This window comes from Bombina bombina, chromosome 1 (genome assembly GCF_027579735.1).
Source record: "Bombina bombina isolate aBomBom1 chromosome 1, aBomBom1.pri, whole genome shotgun sequence".
Taxonomy (NCBI): Eukaryota; Metazoa; Chordata; class Amphibia; order Anura; family Bombinatoridae; genus Bombina; species Bombina bombina.
The window spans coordinates 534,123,996-534,143,912 of record NC_069499.1 but is presented as its reverse complement, the minus strand read 5'-3'; the positions used below and the strand labels follow the sequence as shown (position 1 = coordinate 534,143,912).

Below are 19,917 nucleotides of genomic sequence, written 5' to 3'. Positions count from 1 at the left end.
ATTATTCTCCCAGGTATCTCTGGATTCTTAAGCAGTGTGGGAATATATGTCCATGATCTGTGTCTGGAGAAATTCAATATCCCTGAAAGCTCTAAAATCCCCAAGGAATGGTCCGACCAAACAAACACTTGTGTGCTTGAAGTCACCAGATTGGGGGCTAATATTTGGCTGACATAAATATAATCTAAAGTGGAGTACAACTTATGTGCCGATGAGAAGTATGTGTAGTCGTGTTTAGAGTTACCTACCCCCTCCCAAGAATCAATAAGATTATGTACCTCCAATGAATCTCTAATTGACTTAACTATAGTGTTATGTCTGTGTTGTTTATTGGTCATTTTTGAGGTTGCCTCATCTGAGAAAGAAGTGATAGATACATTGAAATCCCCTGCCAAAATTATTCTATTCTGAGACCACTGTGTAAGTAGATGCAATATCTGCTGGAAGAAGGCATTTTGTGCCTCATTAGGGGCGTATATATTACACAGTGTGATTTTTGTATCTTGAATCATTCCCTGAGCAATCACGTATCTACCCTCTTTATCCCTAATCACTTTTTTCAGTGACAAAGTCTAAGGACTAAGGTAGTAAAATTGTCACCCCCCCCTTTTTTTAGAGTCCGTTGTGGAATGAAAGTGTTGGGGAAATTGTTGTGTCCAATACTTCGGTATTGTCTGGGTCACGAAATGTGTCTCCTGTAGAAATATAACAATTGCTTTCAGCTTCAAATAATGGGGCCTAGTTATCAAGCCGTCAACCTCAAATACGCTGGAATTCCGAGGCTGATTCGCCTTAGTTATCAAAGGCTCGAGACCGGCAAAAGTAGAATTTTGTGACGTAAGCATCGATCCGCCGGACTCAGTCCGACACAGATCGATTCTTACGTCACTCCAGATGTTCCGCACACAAGTGCGGCACATTCTCACTACTTTTGCTAGCTATCAAAAAACTAGCAGGTACGCTCGGCACTTTTACGGCCCAGCGTACCTGGTTTTCAATCCGCCACCCCTGGAGGCGGCGGATCCCATAGGAATCAATGGGAGTCTGACCATAGCGAAAGTACAAGTTCACTGCTGACAGACATCCCATTGATTTCTATGGGAGCTGTCTGCACCTAACACCCTAACATGTACCCCGAGTCTAAACACCTCTAATCTGCCCCCCCTACACCGCCGCAACTAAATAAAGTTATTACCCCCTAAACCGCCGCTCCCGGAGCCCACCGCAAGCTACTCTATACATATTACCCCCTAAACCGCCGCTCCCGGAGCCCACCGCAACTATAATAAATGTATTAACCCCTAAACCGCCGCTCCCTGAACCCGCCGCAACCTATATTAAATGTATTAACCCTTATCCTGCCCCCCCTACACCGTCGCCACCTATAATAAATTTATTAACCCCTAATCTGCCCCCCCTACACCGTCGCCACCTATAATAAATTTATTAACCCCTATCCTGCCCCACACTACGCCGCCGCCACTGTAATAAAATTATTAACCACTAAACCTAAGTCTAACACTAACCCTAACGCCCCCCTAACTTAAATATTAATTAAATAAATCTAAATAAATTAACTCTTATTAACTAAATGAATCCTATTTAAAACTAAATACTTACCTTTAAAATAAACCCTAATATAGCTACAATATAAATAATAATTATATTCTAGCTATCTTAGGATTTATATTTATTTTACAGGTAACTTTCAATTTATTTTAACCATGTACAATAACTATTAAATAGTTATTAACTATTTAATAGCTTACCTAGCTAAAATAAAGAGAAATGTACCTGTGAAATAAATCCTAACCTAAGTTACAATTACACCTAACACTACACTATACTTTAATAAATTATTCCTATTTAAAAATAAATACTTACCTGTAAAATAAACCCTAAGATAGCTACAATATAATTAATAATTATATTATAGCTATCTTAGGATTTATATTTATTTTACAGGTAACTTTGTATTTATTTTAGCTAGTTAGAATAGTTATTAAATAGTTATTAACTATTTAATAACTACCTAGCTAAAAGAAATACAAAATTACCTGTAAAATAAATCCTAACTTAAGTTACAATTAAACCTAATACTACACTATCATTAAATTAATTAAATAAACTACCTACAAATAACTACAATTAAATACAATTACATAAACTAACTAAAGTACAAAAAATAAAAAAAGCTAAGTTACAAAAAATAAAAAAATAAGTTACAAACATGTTAAAAATATTACAACAATTTTAAGCTACTTACACCTAATCTAAGCCCCCTAATAAAATAACAAACCCCCCCAAAATAAAAAAATGCCCTACCCTATTCTAAATTAAATAAATTTCAAAGCTCTTTTACCTTACCAGCCCTTAAAAGGGCCATTTGTGGGGGCATGCCCCAAAGAAAACAGCTCTTTTGCCTGTAAAAGAAAAATACAACCCCCCCCAACATTAAAACCCACCACCCACATACCCCTAATCTAACCCAAACCCCCCTTACAAAAACCTAACACTAATCCCCTGAAGATCATCCTACCTTGAGTCGTCTTCACTCAGCCGAGCCACCGATGGAACTGAAGAGGACATCCGGAGCGGAAGAAGTTAATCCTCCAAGCGGCGCTGAAGAAATCTTCCATCCGATGAAGTCATCATCCAGGCGGCGCTGAAGAAAAGTCTTCGATCCGGCCGATGTCATCTTCAAAGAGGCGCTGAAGAGGTCTTCTATCCGGGCGAAGTCATCTTCCAAGCCGGGTCTTGAATCTTCCTTCCGCCGACGCGGAACCACCTTCTTCACCGACGGACTACGACGAATGACGGCTCCTTTAAGGGACGTCATCCAAGATGGCGTCCCCTCAATTCCGATTGGCTGATAGGATTCTATCAGCCAATCGGAATTAAGGTAGGAAAAATCTGATTGGCTGATGGAATCAGCCAATCAGATTGAGCTCGTATTCTATTGGCTGTTCCGATCAGCCAATAGAATGCAAGCTCAATCTGATTGGCTGATTGGATCAGCCAATCGGATTGAACTTGAATCTGATTGGCTGATTACATCAGCCAATCAGATTTTCCTACCTTAATTCCGATTGGCTGATAGAATCCTATCAGCCAATCGGAATTGAGGGGACGCCATCTCGGATGACGTCCCTTAAAGGAGAAGTCATTCGTCGTAGTCCGTCGGTGAAGAAGGTGGTTCCGCGTCGGCGGAAGGAAGATTCAAGACCCGGCTTGGAAGATGACTTCGCCTGGATAGAAGACCTCTTCAGCGCCTCTTTGAAGATGACATCGGCCGGATCGAAGACTTTTCTTCAGCGCCGCCTGGATGATGACTTCATCGGATGGAAGATTTCTTCAGCGCCGCTTGGAGGATTAACTTCTTCCGCTCCGGATGTCCTCTTCAGTTCCATCGGTGGCTCGGCTGAGTGAAGACGACTCAAGATAGGATGATCTTCAGGGGATTAGTGTTAGGTTTTTGTAAGGGGGGTTTGGGTTAGATTAGGGGTATGTGGGTGGTGGGTTTTAATGTTGGGGGGGTTGTATTTTTCTTTTACAGGCAAAAGAGCTGTTTTCTTTGGGGCATGCCCCCACAAATGGCCCTTTTAAGGGCTGGTATGGTAAAAGAGCTTTGAAATTTATTTAATTTAGAATAGGGTAGGGCATTTTTTTATTTTGGGGGGGTTTGTTATTTTATTAGGGGGCTTAGATTAGGTGTAAGTAGCTTAAAATTGTTGTAATATTTTTAACATGTTTGTAACTTATTTTTTTATTTTTTGTAACTTAGCTTTTTTTATTTTTTGTACTTTAGTTAGTTTATGTAATTGTATTTAATTGTAGTTATTTGTAGGTAGTTTATTTAATTAATTTAATGATAGTGTAGTATTAGGTTTAATTGTAACTTAAGTTAGGATTTATTTTACAGGTAATTTTGTATTTCTTTTAGCTAGGTAGTTATTAAATAGTTAATAACTATTTAATAACTATTCTAACTAGCTAAAATAAATACAAAGTTACCTGTAAAATAAATATAAATCCTAAGATAGCTATAATATAATTATTAATTATATTGTAGCTATCTTAGGGTTTATTTTACAGGTAAGTATTTATTTTTAAATAGGAATAATTTATTAAAGTATAGTGTAGTGTTAGGTGTAATTGTAACTTAGGTTAGGATTTATTTCACAGGTACATATCTCTTTATTTTAGCTAGGTAAGCTATTAAATAGTTAATAACTATTTAATAGCTATTGTACCTAGTTAAAATAAATTGAAAGGTACCTGTAAAATAAAAATAAATCCTAAGATAGCTAGAATATAATTATTATTTATATTGTAGCTATATTAGGGTTTATTTTAAAGGTAAGTATTTAGTTTTAAATAGGATTCATTTAGTTAATAAGAGTTAATTTATTTAGATTTATTTAATTAATATTTAAGTTAGGGGGGCGTTAGGGTTAGGTTTAGACTTAGGTTTAGGGGTTAATAATTTTATTACAGTGGCGGCGGCGTAGTGGGGGGCAGGATATGGGTTAATAAATTTATTATAGGTGGCGACGGTGTAGGGGGGGCAGGATAGGGGTTAATAGGTTTAATATAGGTTGCGGCGGGTTCATGGAGCGGCGGTTTAGGGGTTAAACTATTTATTTAGTTGCGGAGAGGTGCGGGATCAGCAGGATAGGGGTTAATAATTTTATAATAGAGGGCGACGGTATAGGGGGGCAGGATAGGGGTTACTAGGTATAATGTAGGTGGCAGCGGTGTCCGGGAGCGGCGGTTTAGGGGTTAATACATTTATAAGAGTTGCGGCAGGGTCTAGGAGCGGCGGTTTAGGGGTTAATACATTTATGAGACTTGCGGCGGGGTCTAGGAGCGGCGGTTTAGGGGTTAATACATTTATGAGACTTGCGGCGGGGTCTAGGAGCGGCGGTTTAGGGGTTAGTAACTTTATTTAGTTGCGGGAGGCTCCGGGGGCGCCGGTATAGGGGGTAGAACAGTGTAGTTTAGTGTGAGTGCTTAGTGACAGGCTAGCAATAAAGCTGTGAAAAAGCCGAAGAGCAGCGAGATCGGATGAGTGATAACTGTCACAGTCCGCTGCTCATCGCCCCGCGGCTTTTTGACAGCTTTATTTGATAACTTAGGCGTATTTTTTCAGGTCCGCGGCGGCGAAGGTAGGCGAGCTTAGGCGGGCGTATTGGGCCGGCGAAGGCAGGAAAGTAGACGGCTTGATAACTACCCCCCTATGTGTCATGGCTGTGCACCTTTTATTATCCTTATTTAGATCCCTTAGACTGTGGGAAACTAATTTTAATTTATTTATCATAATTTCTTATCTGCCTATCTCTCCTCTTCCCCCAATCCCCAGCCTCTCTGGGGGTAGTATACACATAATGATAAAGACATTGTACCTCGATTTTCCGTAATACCTTTGCCTCCCACTCTCCTCTCCCTCTCTCCTGTTCCTTAATTACATACACAAAAGATAATACCTGGTTTAAAAAAAAAAAAAAAAACAGTAAATAACAACAAGAAACATAAACAAAAACTTCTTTAGTCCTTTTAGGACCACACAACATTATATACCAAAGTGCAGTTTCATAACATCTTCTAGATATTGTATTTTTTATGACGATTTTTATATAATGATTGCATAGAATTCTTGGTACCTAGTCTCTTATGGTACAATCTTAAAAGATTCAGTAATAGGAATAACATTTCTGTAATAATAAAATATCTACAACAGAGAGCAAACTTTCTTTCATGTTAAAATTGGAAAGACTTCGTAACAGTCAGTATAACTACGATCTCGGCTTGATGCCACAGTTCATGTTCCTTATAAATGTTCAACTTTTTCACTCTGACTAAAGTGAAAAAAAAAACATAACTAACACACTGTTATACTCATCTGCCAACTGGTCCGGTGACTTGGTAGTCCATGAGTACTCACAAGTAGTACCCCTTCCTCAGGCAGGCATCATTAGGTGAAATAATAGTCACCTAAATCTCTGCTTTCGGAAAATTCTTCCCGATGACTCAGGTCTTTCGCTTCTTTTCTGGAATCTTGGACCACTTCTTCTGGAGAGATTTCCTCGCTTGGGTAATGTTTTCTGTGGGTTCCCTGTGTTGCATGAATACTGGGGGTTCTAGCTTCAATCTACTGGTAACTCCTGGGGCTCTTTAATGGTGAATGTCCTGTTCTCCTACATTTTATGTAGTGCAAAAGGAAAGCCCCATCTATATGGCACTTGATTTTTCCTCAGGAGAAGTGTAATAGGTCGAAGGGCACTCCTCCTCTGTAGTATCCTCAAACATAAATCCTGAAAAAATTAAACAATGTTACCCTGATTCCTGAATGTAGGATTTTTCTGTGCTGCTGCCAGAATTTCTTCTTTCTCCTGGAATCTAAGCATCTTGATGATAACATCTCTTGGGGGTTCATCCCATTTAGGCTTAGGCCTAAGAGCCCGATGCGCCCTTTCCATCTGAAACTTCTCGTCTCCCACAGATCCTGTAATACTATGGAAGAGGTGGAGGAGATATGTAGTTAAATCTTTAGGGTTTACTGATTCTGGGACACCTTTTAGTCGCAAGTTGCAGTGACGGCTCCGATTCTCCAAATCTTCCAGCTTATCATATATATATCCTCTATATCATGTCGCTGAGAAGAGACCTGAGACGGCACTTCATTTAATCCCTCTACCATGGAATCACCACTTTCTTCCAAAGAGTTTACTCTTGTTCCCAACTCCACAACTTCTTGCTTTAGATCCACTAGGCTACTTGTCACAGTATTTTGTAAAATTTCTATGTTTTCTAGAAGCTTCTCAAAGTTTGCATTGATGTCTTGCTTTGAGACCAAATGCTCCAGATCAGCTTTTGTTATTGGTATTAAATCCCATGCCATAGCCTGGGAACCTGCATCCGGTTCTTCTTCCTCCTCTGCTAGATGTATTTGTTGTTCAGGTAGTTTTTACCATTTTGCAGATTTAAAAAAAAGGTTGTCAGGAGACTGTTTACTCAGTGGCATATCCGTTGCATTCTTTTTGGCAGCCATAATTGTAATCCACTGCTTCCTCCCTGAATTGGATCTTTAATCAATTTATAACAGTCTGCAACCAATGCCTGAGAGAGTAATGGAATGGTGTAGGTAAATACCCCTCCAGGCAGTGCCTTCCGCCCCACCTCCATAACAGATAATACAATTTGAAGAGAGACAAATAAAAAGACAACTTCCAGCAAGCAGTTTATGTCTCCAGTGCTAGGAATCTATTTATAATGATAGTATGCAATCGCTAGAATTCAGAAGCCATAATCCTTATCTCATGCTCTAAGGTATCGTTATACACACAACCTCGGTGTGTTCATATCGGTTTTCAAAGAATTTTACCCAGCATTTCCCTTCCCCTGTATTTTCTCAGGTCCGGGTTCCCAGCTTCACAGTCACTAATAACGGCAACTTACCATGGTGAGCCACAAAAAGATCATAATAAGTAAACCACCTCCTTATTTATACCCATTTGATTACAATGCGCCTGACAATTTTTGTGCAGACCTGGCTGCCAGTACTATTAAGACTCACTTGTTGAGCCGTAGCTTAGGAGCTGCAATAGTCCGCTATTTAACATCCCGCTTTCTCCAGCCAGCATTATCTCCTCAGTCTCCCTGCCAGTGCCCAACTTCTCACCTCTAGAGTGTATGTACCCTCAGCTTCTCACCTCCAGTGATTACTATATGGGCTCTATCGATCTCCTCCTGTTGCGCCATGTGGGCTGGAGGAATGGCATCTGACCCGCTTCTCCACAGGGCCCTTCTTAAACACCCTCTGTAGCAGCTTCATTTCCACTCTGGAGCTGTCAATGTTGTATCCGAGTGTACAGATGATTGTGGGATCTTTTATGCACCTTAATCTCTGCCTCTTTTATGTCATTATCGCCTTTAGTTCTAGCTTACTGCACCCAGCGCTACTCTCAGGCGTCCATTACTCAGCTCCTCCAGGCTCTGCCCCCAAAAGTTACTTTTTAAAAATACTAGAGTATCTTTATTTCTCAAATTGTGCCTAGAGGCATTTCTTTTACCTACATGAGTGGGTTATCCCTTTTGATGTCTATGTTAAAGCCGTCTGCTTGAGACACCTGTGACCTTATATCTTTGAGCCCTTTTGTTTACTTAGAATTCTATAAATAGATTAGTTTCGTAAAAATAATAAGGGCCAAGTTCTGCCCTCAATTGCTATATAGTCCAGATCATGGCTAGAAGTAAGGTTTTAGTGCTCGTATTATGACTTGAAAGTAAACTGTTTTAACTCTCGTGCTAACCTGATCAGCGCAAAAAGCCAAAATTAGAATATTATGTACATCTTACTCTCGCACAAACCCAATCACATATTCTCATGGGTGCTAATTTGACATGAAAAAATGAATATTTCCCATTCCAATGTTCTTCACATACAAGAATATGTTCTATTTATTCATAAATACATATTTCTAAATATATATCTGATGGTTTTTGGTACAACATACTATATATATACATACAGTATATAGATGAATATATATATATATATATATATATATATATATATATATGTATATATTTATATATATATATATATATATTTAAAAATACTTAAAACATATTATGCTATGTGCAAAATATATATTTACAGTAAATACACAGTAAAACATTTATAAATTGCAATATTGGATAAATATGCTTTTACATATTTTCATCTACTTAAATCCAAAGGGATCCAATGCACTTATAAATATATTTATAAATGTATACATATATAATTATGTGTTTATATGTGTATATATGTCTGTAAATACATAAATACTATATGACAATGTAAACTTTTACAGATTGTATTTAATAAGTCGTGTTGTGCTGTTTTTGTACTTTTTATGACTGAAAGTTCATATTTTGTGATATCTCTGATGTCCTTACCGCACCACTTTGCATCAAAATTGCGATTAAGATCCACGCCATAACATGTGCCATTTTCATGCTGAGAGCGAGATTTTCTCCACAAACGATCCTAGAAAAAAATGTTAACAACTAATTCTGAACATTTATTTAAGAATAAAAATATATCAAAGTGACAAGTCAGTCAATCCTGGATTCACTTATGATGAAAAGAGCAACATTAATCCTAATTATCTCAGTCTAACTCATTATAATCTCTTAGGTTTTTTTGTGCTTTTTTTAAAAATAGATGTTAATCTCAAATGTTTCTTCTTTGTTAGAAATGTATACTTTATAACTTTCCACTTTTAGAATAGGTTATATAATGAGTAAGAGGGACATTTTTCAAAGCCCTCATCAGTATATCATTTTATGAATCAAGACCTCTCCAAGTTCTAGGCAGAGGGGGTTTTGACCCTCCTCCTCCTCCTTCTCCTTAACGCGTTTGCATTCATATTTATTAATACATTGTTTTATTTATCCAGACTGTAAATTTGCCATAATGAGGTACAAAGGGCTTTTCACTTGGACAGTACCCTTAAAAGGCCAAATTTGCCTTACGTATTAAAAGGTACATATTTGCTTTTGAAAGTTACAATCTGCAAGGGCACCAACATGTTACCATGTTAAAGGGTATAGTGGGTGTACCTTTGAGGGTACTACCCCAGTGACAAGCTGTTGTACCCCTAAATGTACATTTTTTGCAAAAATAATTCTGACAGTGCACATTGGGAGGTGGAAAAGATAAAGCTCTAAAATGTTTATCTTCAATTGATCTTTCTAAGTATTGTACAGAGATAATAAGAAAGGGAAGCATTTGAGTGATAAGATAATGAATTCTGATCGCACTTCAAGCTTAGCCAATTTAGATGGCTGTGGTTTTAAAGAGCAAATCCAGCTATTTATTTTGCAAAAAGAAGCATAAATGAGCAAGTTCTCATACATTTTATATGCTGCAGATGGTATAATAAGTTATGGGGAACACATTCAGGGAAAAACTATGTTACAATGAACTGTCCCTTTAAACAGCCCTTTTATGGCTACCAGTATGGTGTATATATTTGCTTGAGGACTGCAGCTTTTTATTATAAGGAAGACTATAGCCTTACTATAAACCAGTGAAGGCTCCTATAAGAGGTTGTCCTATGTGTATAGCTTTTTATTATAAGGAAGACTATAGCCTTACTATAAACCAGTGAAGGCTCCTGTAAGAGGTTGTCCTATGTGTATAGCTTTTTATTATAAGGAAGACTATAGCCTTACTATAAACCAGTGAAGGCTCCTATAAGAGGTTGTCCTATGTGTATAGCTTTTTATTATAAGGAATACTATAGCCTTACTATAAACCAGTGAAGGCTCCTATAAGAGGTTGTCCTATGTGTATAGCTTTTTATTATAAGGAAGACTATAGCCTTACTATAAACCAGTGAAGGCTCCTATAAGAGGTTGTCCTATGTGTATAGCTTTTTATTATAAGGAAGACTATAGCCTTACTATAAACCAGTGAAGGCTCCTATAAGAGGTTGTCCTATGTGTATAGCTTTTTATTATAAGGAAGACTATAGCCTTACTATAAACCAGTGAAGGCTCCTATAAGAGGTTGTGCTATGTGTATAGCTTTTTATTATAAGGAAGACTATAGCCTTACTATAAACCAGTGAAGGCTCCTATAAGAGGTTGTCCTATGTGTATAGCTTTTTATTATAAGGAAGACTATAGCCTTACTATAAACCAGTGAAGGCTCCTATAAGAGGTTGTCCTATGTGTATAGCTTTTTATTATAAGGAATACTATAGCCTTACTATAAACCAGTGAAGGCTCCTATAAGAGGTTGTCCTATGTGTATAGCTTAAAATTTAACGGAAACAGATTTTTTTTAAAGAAAAAGAGGGAAGAGAAAAAGGGCGGAAAAAAGGAAGGAGAAGAAGGGGGGAAGAAGGAAAGAGAAAGGGGAAGAAAGGGGAAACTAGAGAAAAAAGAAGTTTCAGCAAGAAACTTTGCTGTCTCTATATATGAAAGTTATGATTATGTTGTAAACCAGTGAAAACACCTGCAAAGTCTGCATTATAATTTACTTTTTAGCAGTTTAGCCAATTAGTGCAGACTCCTAAATAACTCCACGGGAGTGAGCACAATGTTATCTATATTAAACACGTGAACTAGTACTGTCTAACTGTGAAAAAAAAAAACAACTTTTCAAAATGCTCTGAGCTAAGAGGCGGTTTTCAACGGTTTAGAAATCAGTTTGAGCCTACCTAGGTTTAGCTTTTCAAAAATACCACCAAGGGAACAAAGCATATGTAATGACTAAAGTCAATTGGAAAGTTGTTCAAAATGTCATGCCCTATCTGAATTATGAAAGTTTAATTTTGATTAGACTATCCCTTTAAGGTTTATTAAATATGAGTATTTTAACCGGTATTATGTTATTTTGTTTTTTAGTATTTTGACCTTTATTAAAGGATTACTGTAGTTTTATTCTTGGCATATATAACAATGATATAAATCGGGTTATAATGTTGAAATAAATAATTAGCACCTACTTGCAGTTTCAAATGATCCTTCTTAATATTTATAAAATTTTCTTTTAAAATCTTCTAATGACGTAGGCTAAGAGACAGCTCACAAATATGGGCTGTACAAACGTCCGTATATTCAACCAATAATATTCAGCTTTTATGAATCGAATTAAAATGTTTAGTCGGCATCTCGCGCATAAGCAATCTGATCCAAGCTATAAAAAATTATTTCTTTCTTATGCCCACACAATGATAAGTTGCTCATTAATTTTAGGGAGATTCTATATGCGAACAGCACTCACATTATTAGCGCAGCTCCGTCACCCGCTCTGCTATTACAATACAGAGAAACACAAGGTGACGTATTCTCTGACGTGTCAAAACCTTGCGCAGGCACATAGCGGATAATGTCTGCCATATCGGTACCTGGGTTCTCATGCAAGATAGGGCTAGGTGATCAGGTACCCACAGTGGGTTTGGAAATCAGGATTACTTTGTGAATCAATTGCAGGCGCAGCTCCGTCCCTTTAAAGGGACATTGAACACTTTGAAATAATATAAAATGATAAATCATTTATAAATAAAAAAGTTTGCTATATACTTTCATTGTTTATTTTGTCCCCCTTTCCTGTAATTCCATTCTGAAATTCTGAGTTTTTCAGTTCCTGTTAGAATTGGAAGTGCAGAACACTGTTATATTCCACACCGTCATTGGCTGCACACTCTAGTGACCTATTTAAAACTGTCCCTGATTGGGCACAGCAGAGAAGGTAACCTAAGTTACAACATGGCAGCTTCCATTGTTTTATAGGCATTAAAACATCTATTTAAAGTTTTAAAAATACATCTACATGTTATTCTCAGACTAATATTTTCTATGAATGCATAATTTTATTTAGCATTTATGTAGTGTTTAATGTCCCTTTAAGCTATTATTATTATTATTCTTATCGGTTATTTGTAGAGCGCCAACAGATTCCGCAGCGCTATGATATAATAGTCTGTATTAGGTTTTCAAATATAAATATTATCCCTTCTTAGGCTTTTCTTTATAACTATATTTTAAGCCTGTTTTAGGCTATTTTAAATCTAGCTATATTAAGCCTGTATTAATTTGTGCTGCGGTATCTGTTGACGCTATTTAAATATCCGATAATAATAATAAAAATAAGGCTCTATTAATTAATCTATTAAGGCTATATTCTGTAACTATTTTAAGCCTGTATTAAGGCTCTATTAAATATAACTTTATTTAGCCTGCATTTAGGCCATTCGAAATTCAAATTTTAGCCTGTTAAACTTTTCCTTCTTCCGAAGAGGTCTTTTTTGCTTACATTTTTTTACCTTTGCTGTTGCCCCATAAGTAAATCCTTTCCCCTTCTTTTGATGTGGATCATAAACCCTCTTAACACACTCCAGAACTGTCTCCCATACTTCAGTCTCTTTCAGCACAGTATCGATGTCACTTTCGCCCTCAAGCGACTTTGGAAGGCCTCACGCCCCTCTCCTGGGCATCTCACTTAGGAGTATTGTTTAATTTGTTCTGTACTAACCAGCTTTTTTATTAGTACTCCTCTAATCCTTTTACCTATTCTTTCCCTTGGAGGGATAGTCTAGTCGAAGGTGAATATTGTATTGGTTTTGGCTATACTATCTCTTTAATGTATTTTGTCTATCTCCTCCGGTGCTGTGCTGAGAGTCCATGCGGACGCGTGCCTGACCAGTGACTAGCTCCGGTCGGTCATGCGAGCTGCTGCTCAGCGCGACACTGGTTTCTCATTGTGGTTTTATTTACTTTACTTTCCTAGTTTTATTCTTCCTTTGAAAATGGATTTTCCTTGTGTATTTCTCTTTTCTATACTCTTCCTTCTTCTAAGTATTTTTTTGCCTTTGAAAGTTTGTATCAGCCATGGCCAACACATTAAATCATCCTTAAGCCCTTTTCAGAGGTATCCCTTAATTCCTATGAGACTTGTTCTAAACTCTGTAGCTCAATATCAGAATCTCTTGTATCCTCGCAATTGGTTTGGGAAGACCCTATATCTCCCAGTCTCACATAGAGGCATAACTCCAGCTCGAAGGCTGTTAGCCCCTTCCCCGGGCTTTTCACATAGGGGTGATAGAACCTCCTCCCCAGAGGTAAAATGGGGTTTAAAGAACCCTCCTTCCCCAGGGTTTTCAAGAGGGACATCAGAGCTTCGACTCTAAAAGTTTTTTGAAATTGTTCATTTTTTAAAAATTTTTTTTATGTAAGTGCTTTAAAAATGCAAACTATGAAGCCTCCTGTCTTGCCATAAAATTCAGATTATTATAGCCTATGGTGATTCGTGAATAAATAATTTTGATTTTATTAAAGACAGGAGGCGAATATTTTCCCACCCCTCTTTTCCCTCCCAATATATATTAATAAGATTTTGTTTTGTGGAAATTTTATCTAAATGATGTTAATGATTTTGTTTTGAGGAAATTTTATCTAAATGATGTTATTGCTGTTGATTTTCCTTTACTGGGATTGTTGTTACTTTTTTCTCTTTTCAGTGACTCTGTGGATTTTATGTTCTCCCTTATCTACGGACCAGGTCATCTGTTGTTTCTCCGTTCCAGGGTATCGCTGTTCCATTTTGGTCTAGGATGGATATTTTGGAGTTTGTTTTCTTCATGATTGGTTCCGCTGTCTTATAATCAAGAAAAGAGGAAGTGCTGGACTTGTTCATTACAGTTTATTAGGCTGCTATGTGCTGATTGGTGCAGTCTTGTTACTATTCTATTATTATTTTTTTTTCTGTATGTTTTCTTTGCTGCTGTTTGGATTCAGTAAAGATTTGATGCAAAATATTCGCCTCCTGTCTTTAATAAAATCAAGATTATTTATTCACCATAGGCTATAATAATCTGAATTGTTACTTTAACAACTGAGGTTAGACAGTTTGCATGTAGGCTCACAAATATAGAGCAGATTCAGAAGATACCATAATGCTTGTTGCCCTAAATTAAAGGATAATTAAAGAGTATTGATATGTTACAAAGCAAAATAGAAGATCTTGGGAATCATTCATGTAGGAATAATAGAATTATTTAATTTCCTGAATTTTCAGATTTTGAAGATCTAATTAAAATTGTTTCACATGTTCTTCCTAAAATGCATGAAATTACTCTTTAATCCCCTCCCATTCTAATAGAAGGAGTCCATAGATTAAGAATTCCAGTTTGAGAGGTGGATTTTAAAAAAATTACGCCAGTTATTGCAAAAAGTATTAATGATCAAGATACATTTAATCTATCTACTATAGGAATACAAAGACATCATTGCAGACAAAACATATTCCATAATTTATAGATTTTTAATTAGTGTAAATATATTAGCAATTGGGTCACAAGCAAACATTTACTAAATTACTATAATTGTTCCAATAAGACTGTACAGCCAACCTAAAACTAAACAATGTTTCTTTTTTCAATATCTTGCTATGAATTTGTAAAGTAAATTCTTGACAAATGGAGAGCATATGAAATATATAATAAAGAGTCAAAACCTGAGATATTTTGTGAATCCTCTAAGGAAGTTTTACATGGGGACATTAAAGTTTTTCTTTTCAGCAAAAGCTAAAAAATTAAAGATGATAGAGAATTAGGTAATTAATCATATAACACATGCATGTAACGCATATTTAGATTCCCCATCTACAGAAAATTGGAGGAGATATATTGCCACCAAAGGAGAAAGAGATGTGTTTGTAACACAAACATTTATTCAAACTGATCTCAGATAGAAAACTAAATTCCTTGATAGCAAGATAGGAACAATTTTAGCTAGACTAGTTAAAGAGTCTACGATATTGAATAATATTGCTGCTTTAAAATTAGAAGGAAATAAGTAAATCTTTTCACAAGATTATACTAAGTATTTTCAGAAGTTATGTGTGAAGAAAATATCAACTTGACTTATAAGGATTTTTGACAGAATTTACCTTAAAGGGACATGAAACCCACATTTTTTCTTTCTTGATTTAGAAATAGCATGCATTTTTAAACAACTTTCTAATTTGCCTCTATTATCTAATTTGTTTTATTCTCTTGATAATCTTTGCTGAAAAGCATATCTAGATAGGCTCAGTAGCCGCTGATTGGTTGCTGCACATAGAAGCCTTGTGATTGATTGGCTCACCCAAGTGCATTGCTATTTCTTCATCAAAGGATATCTAATAAAATAAGCAAAATAAATAATAGAAGTAAATTGGAATGTTGTTTAAATTTGGATTCTCTATCTGAATCATGAAAGTAAAATTTTGGGTGTAGTGTCCCTTTAACCTCAAATTACAAGTGGAAAATAATAACCATATCAGAAGAAGAAATTATAACAGCAATTCAGGCTTCTCTTTATGAGGCTCCTGGATGAGAATGTTTACTGGTAGAATATTAAAAGATTATTGGAGAAAATATTCCAACTTTAAAAGCTTTATATAATAATTATAATGTAAATGGTAACAAGATGTTAGTTCATTTTCTTAGGTCTTTATTCTGTGAATAAAAAAAAAACAACAACAAAACTTTTTAAACACTTTAAGCTGTTGTAAGACCTAAAGTTTTTATTTATGTCGTTTTATTATAATTTATATATATCCATCGCACTGGAATATATATATATAAAAAAAAAATTTAGTTTGTTAAAATTGTATTAGCGTTTTAAATTAACTAAGTACTAAGCTAAAATTACAATGTCTATTACAAGAAGTGAATCAAATGAATCTATACACAGTATTGAAATGTGTCCCCAAAATTTGCCCCTTTCTAAGGCAGACTCCCTTAGAATGGACGCTATCGGCCACATGAAAAAAATATTTAATATTTCAGGGGAATTAAATGAATATATTGATATGCTTACCACTAAGTCCAAAAATATTGCTATTGATAATAGAATGTGGAAAGAAACAAGTGAATTTTTTCAAGATTTATTAAAAATTAATCAATGCAAGTGTTCTAAAATACAGGATAAGGAAATAATTCAATCTTGGCCGTTTATAATATGCATTAATGACTGTCCACTCACCTTATAGAAAAGGAATGGCAATTACAGCAGCTAAGAGATAAAATTCGCTCATCACGCAAATGCAAAGAAAATTTAGAAACAGACCAAAATGAAATTGTTACACTTAAGCAAGACATGGCCGCCTTAGATAAACATAACCAAAAAGTACTCGCTAAAATGTTAAGCTTAAATGAGCAACTCAGCAATAATTACCCCCTCCATCAGTGATGAAAATAGTGGGAATAATAATGAGATTATGAAAACCCTAAAAGAATTTATGAGAGGTGAACTACAAAGCATTAGGGAAGAATTTATACATAGGACCCAGATTGGCTTAGAAATAAACTTCCCAAATGTTTTAAATTCAGGGAATTTCTACACTTCAGAGGGAGAGGGCAGTTATTCTAGTGAGTCAGAGGGCAGAGCCAGAAAGCCATTCTAAATATAATACTCAGAAGGGATCTCCCCATGGTAAAAATAGGACTGATAGGGGGTGCTCCAGCCCTAACAATAAGGTCCCTAGGAGAACCCAAGATGTACCTAATAAGGTGTATGACACCAATAAGATAATATACAGTGCAGTACCTGTATTCTCCAAAAGGGGGACCATTTCTATAATCGACCACTTAGAGGCCTAGGAAAATGCTTAATCTATATTAAATGTTCATAGTGAGCAGTCTAAAATTGAATTTCTGCCATGGGTATTTGAAGGTAAGAATCACAAATGAATATTAATTATTGGAGTGAAACAAAGCAACAATGTAAAAGGGAGTTTGGGCAGCATCGAACCACCACCGTGGGAAAAGCGGCTGTAAACAATTTAAAATGCGGCGCAATCAAAGCCCAATCGAATTACTTTCTACACTAAAAGGAGCTTATAGTATGTCAGATAACAAGCCCAAATGTGAAAGATCAGAGTTTGTAAATTTATTTTATGAAGCCTTGCCCTTACACAGCAAAGTAAATCTGGCTAGAGACTTTGATGATAACTGTTTATTGGATTGGCTGATCAGAGAGAGTACAAAGTTATACTCCATTCAGCAGTCCAGTGAACAGGGGTTAAAAGAGAAAAAAGGCCCAACCCTAAAATTGTGTCAGAAACTAAGGTGTCACCTAGCTCCCTCAATTTTGAATCCAAAAAGAAAATGTATGCGGAAGTGGCCAGAGGAAACCGGTCTTCCCCTATTATAAAGGAAGCGACTGATAAGAATGAAAATTCTTCTGCATCAGGTAAAGTGGTTGATTCTGGGGAATTGTGGTGAAGCCAACAAATATGCAAACATGCTAATTTTATGTGGGAAATGGTAGAAACTGAGGGGAGATATTATGCATTAGCTGAGATCCAGTATTCAGTTACAAACCGTATCATGGGATTCATTGACACTGGATCTCAGGCATCAATTTTATCCCTCAGGTGCTACACACAACTAATTGAGCTAATGCCCCACAAGCCTAAACTCAGGGAATTTAATGGCTCATTAATAGGTGTTGGGGGTGACTCTCTTAAAGTCTGGGGCACTGCATGGTTAAAACTAAAACTGGCAAACAGGGTAATAAGACACCCTGTCATTATAGTGGATCTGCCAAATGATTCTTAAATAATTGGTATTGACATTCTTAAATAATTAAGTACCGTAATTGATTGCATAAATAATATTATTTGGTCACAAGTCAAAAGACCTATTAATTAGGAACAGTCCAGCATACCTCACACCAGACATAACTGTTATGTGGTGGAAGAGAAGCCAGATGCTGTCAAAATTCATTTCAGGAATAGCTCTGTACCTGAAATAACTGTCCTACAAATAGTTGATCATACTCCCCTAAGTGGCTCTGATGGTCATACCATTAAAATTTTGCCTGGGAAAATAGACAATATTTCCCTAGACGGTGATGTATTAACCATATCTCTACACAAAGGAGATCCTAAATCCCCTAAAGGGGGCGATCACTATCAATTCCTTGCAGAAATTGAGAAAATTAAGGATGATTTATTTATCCCTATACAAGTGCATGACCTTGGAAAAACCAAGTATGCTAAATTAAACTTAAAACAGGCAGCTAGCTATATAAGGCCTAGATTTGGAGTTTGGCGGTAGCCGTGAAAACCAGCGTTAGAGGCTCCTAACGCTGGTTTTAGGCTACCTCCGGTATTTGGAGTCACTCAAAAAAGGGTCTAACGCTCACTTTTCAGCCGCGACTTTTCCATACCGCAGATCCCCTTACTTCAATTGCGTATCCTATCTTTTCAATGGGATCTTTCTAACTCCGGTATTTAGAGTCGTGGCTGAAGTGAGCGTTAGAAATCTAACGACAAAACTCTAGCCGCAGAAAAAAGTCAGTAGTTAAGAGCTTTCTGGGCTAACGCCGGTTCATAAAGCTCTTAACTACTGTGCTCTAAAGTACACTAACACCCATAAACTACCTATGTACCCCTAAACCGAGGCCCCCCCACATCGCCGACACTCGATTACATTTTTTTAACCCCTAATCTGCCGACTGCCACCTACGTTATACTTATGTACCCCTAATCTGCTGCCCCTAACACCGCCGACCCCTATATTATATTTATTAATCCCTAACCTGCCCCCCACAACGTCGCCGCCAGCTACCTACAATAATTAACCCCTAATCTGCCGACCGCAAAGCGCCGCCACCTACATTATAGCTATGTACCCCTAATCTGCTGCCCCTAACACCGCCGACCCCTATATTATATTTATTAACCCCTAATCTGCCCCCCTCAACGTCGCCTCCACCTGCCTACACTTATTAACCCCTAATCTGCCGAGCGGACCGCACCGCTACTATAATAAAGTTATTAACCCCTAATCCGCCTCACTAACCCTATAATAAATAGTATTAACCCCTAATCTGCCCTCCCTAACATCGCCGACACCTAACTTCAATTATTAACCCCTAATCTGCCGACCGGAGCTCACCGCTATTCTAATAAATGTATTAACCCCTAAAGCTAAGTCTAACCCTAACACTAACACCCCCTAAGTTAAATATAATTTAAATCTAACTAAATAAATTAACTCTTATTAAATAAATTATTCCTATTTAAAGCTAAATACTTACCTGTAAAATAAATCCTAATATAGCTACAATATAAATTATAATTATATTATAGCTATTTTAGGATTAATATTTATTTTACAGGTAACTTTGTATTTATTTTAACCAGGTACAATAGCTATTAAATAGTTAAGAACTATTTAATAGCTAAAATAGTTAAAATAATTACAAAATTACCTGTAAAATAAATCCTAACCTAAGTTACAATTAAACCTAACACTATACTATCATTAAATTAATTAAATAAAATACCTACAATTACCTACAATTAAACCTAACACTACACTATCAATACATTAATTAAATACAATACCTACAAATAACTACAAT

At 36.4% G+C, this 19,917-nt stretch overlaps 1 protein-coding gene across 2 annotated transcripts in view; it reads right to left on the bottom strand.

Annotated features, from left to right (window-relative positions):
• Nucleotides 1–19,917, bottom strand: part of CPO (carboxypeptidase O) — a 445,436-nt gene that overhangs the window by 32,686 nt on the left and 392,833 nt on the right. For both annotated transcript variants that reach the window (XM_053698643.1, XM_053698641.1), the window contains exon 9: nt 8,944–9,034. In XM_053698643.1, coding sequence (XP_053554618.1) covers nt 8,944–9,034 — 91 coding nt within the window. The remainder of the gene's footprint in view (nt 1–8,943; nt 9,035–19,917) is intronic.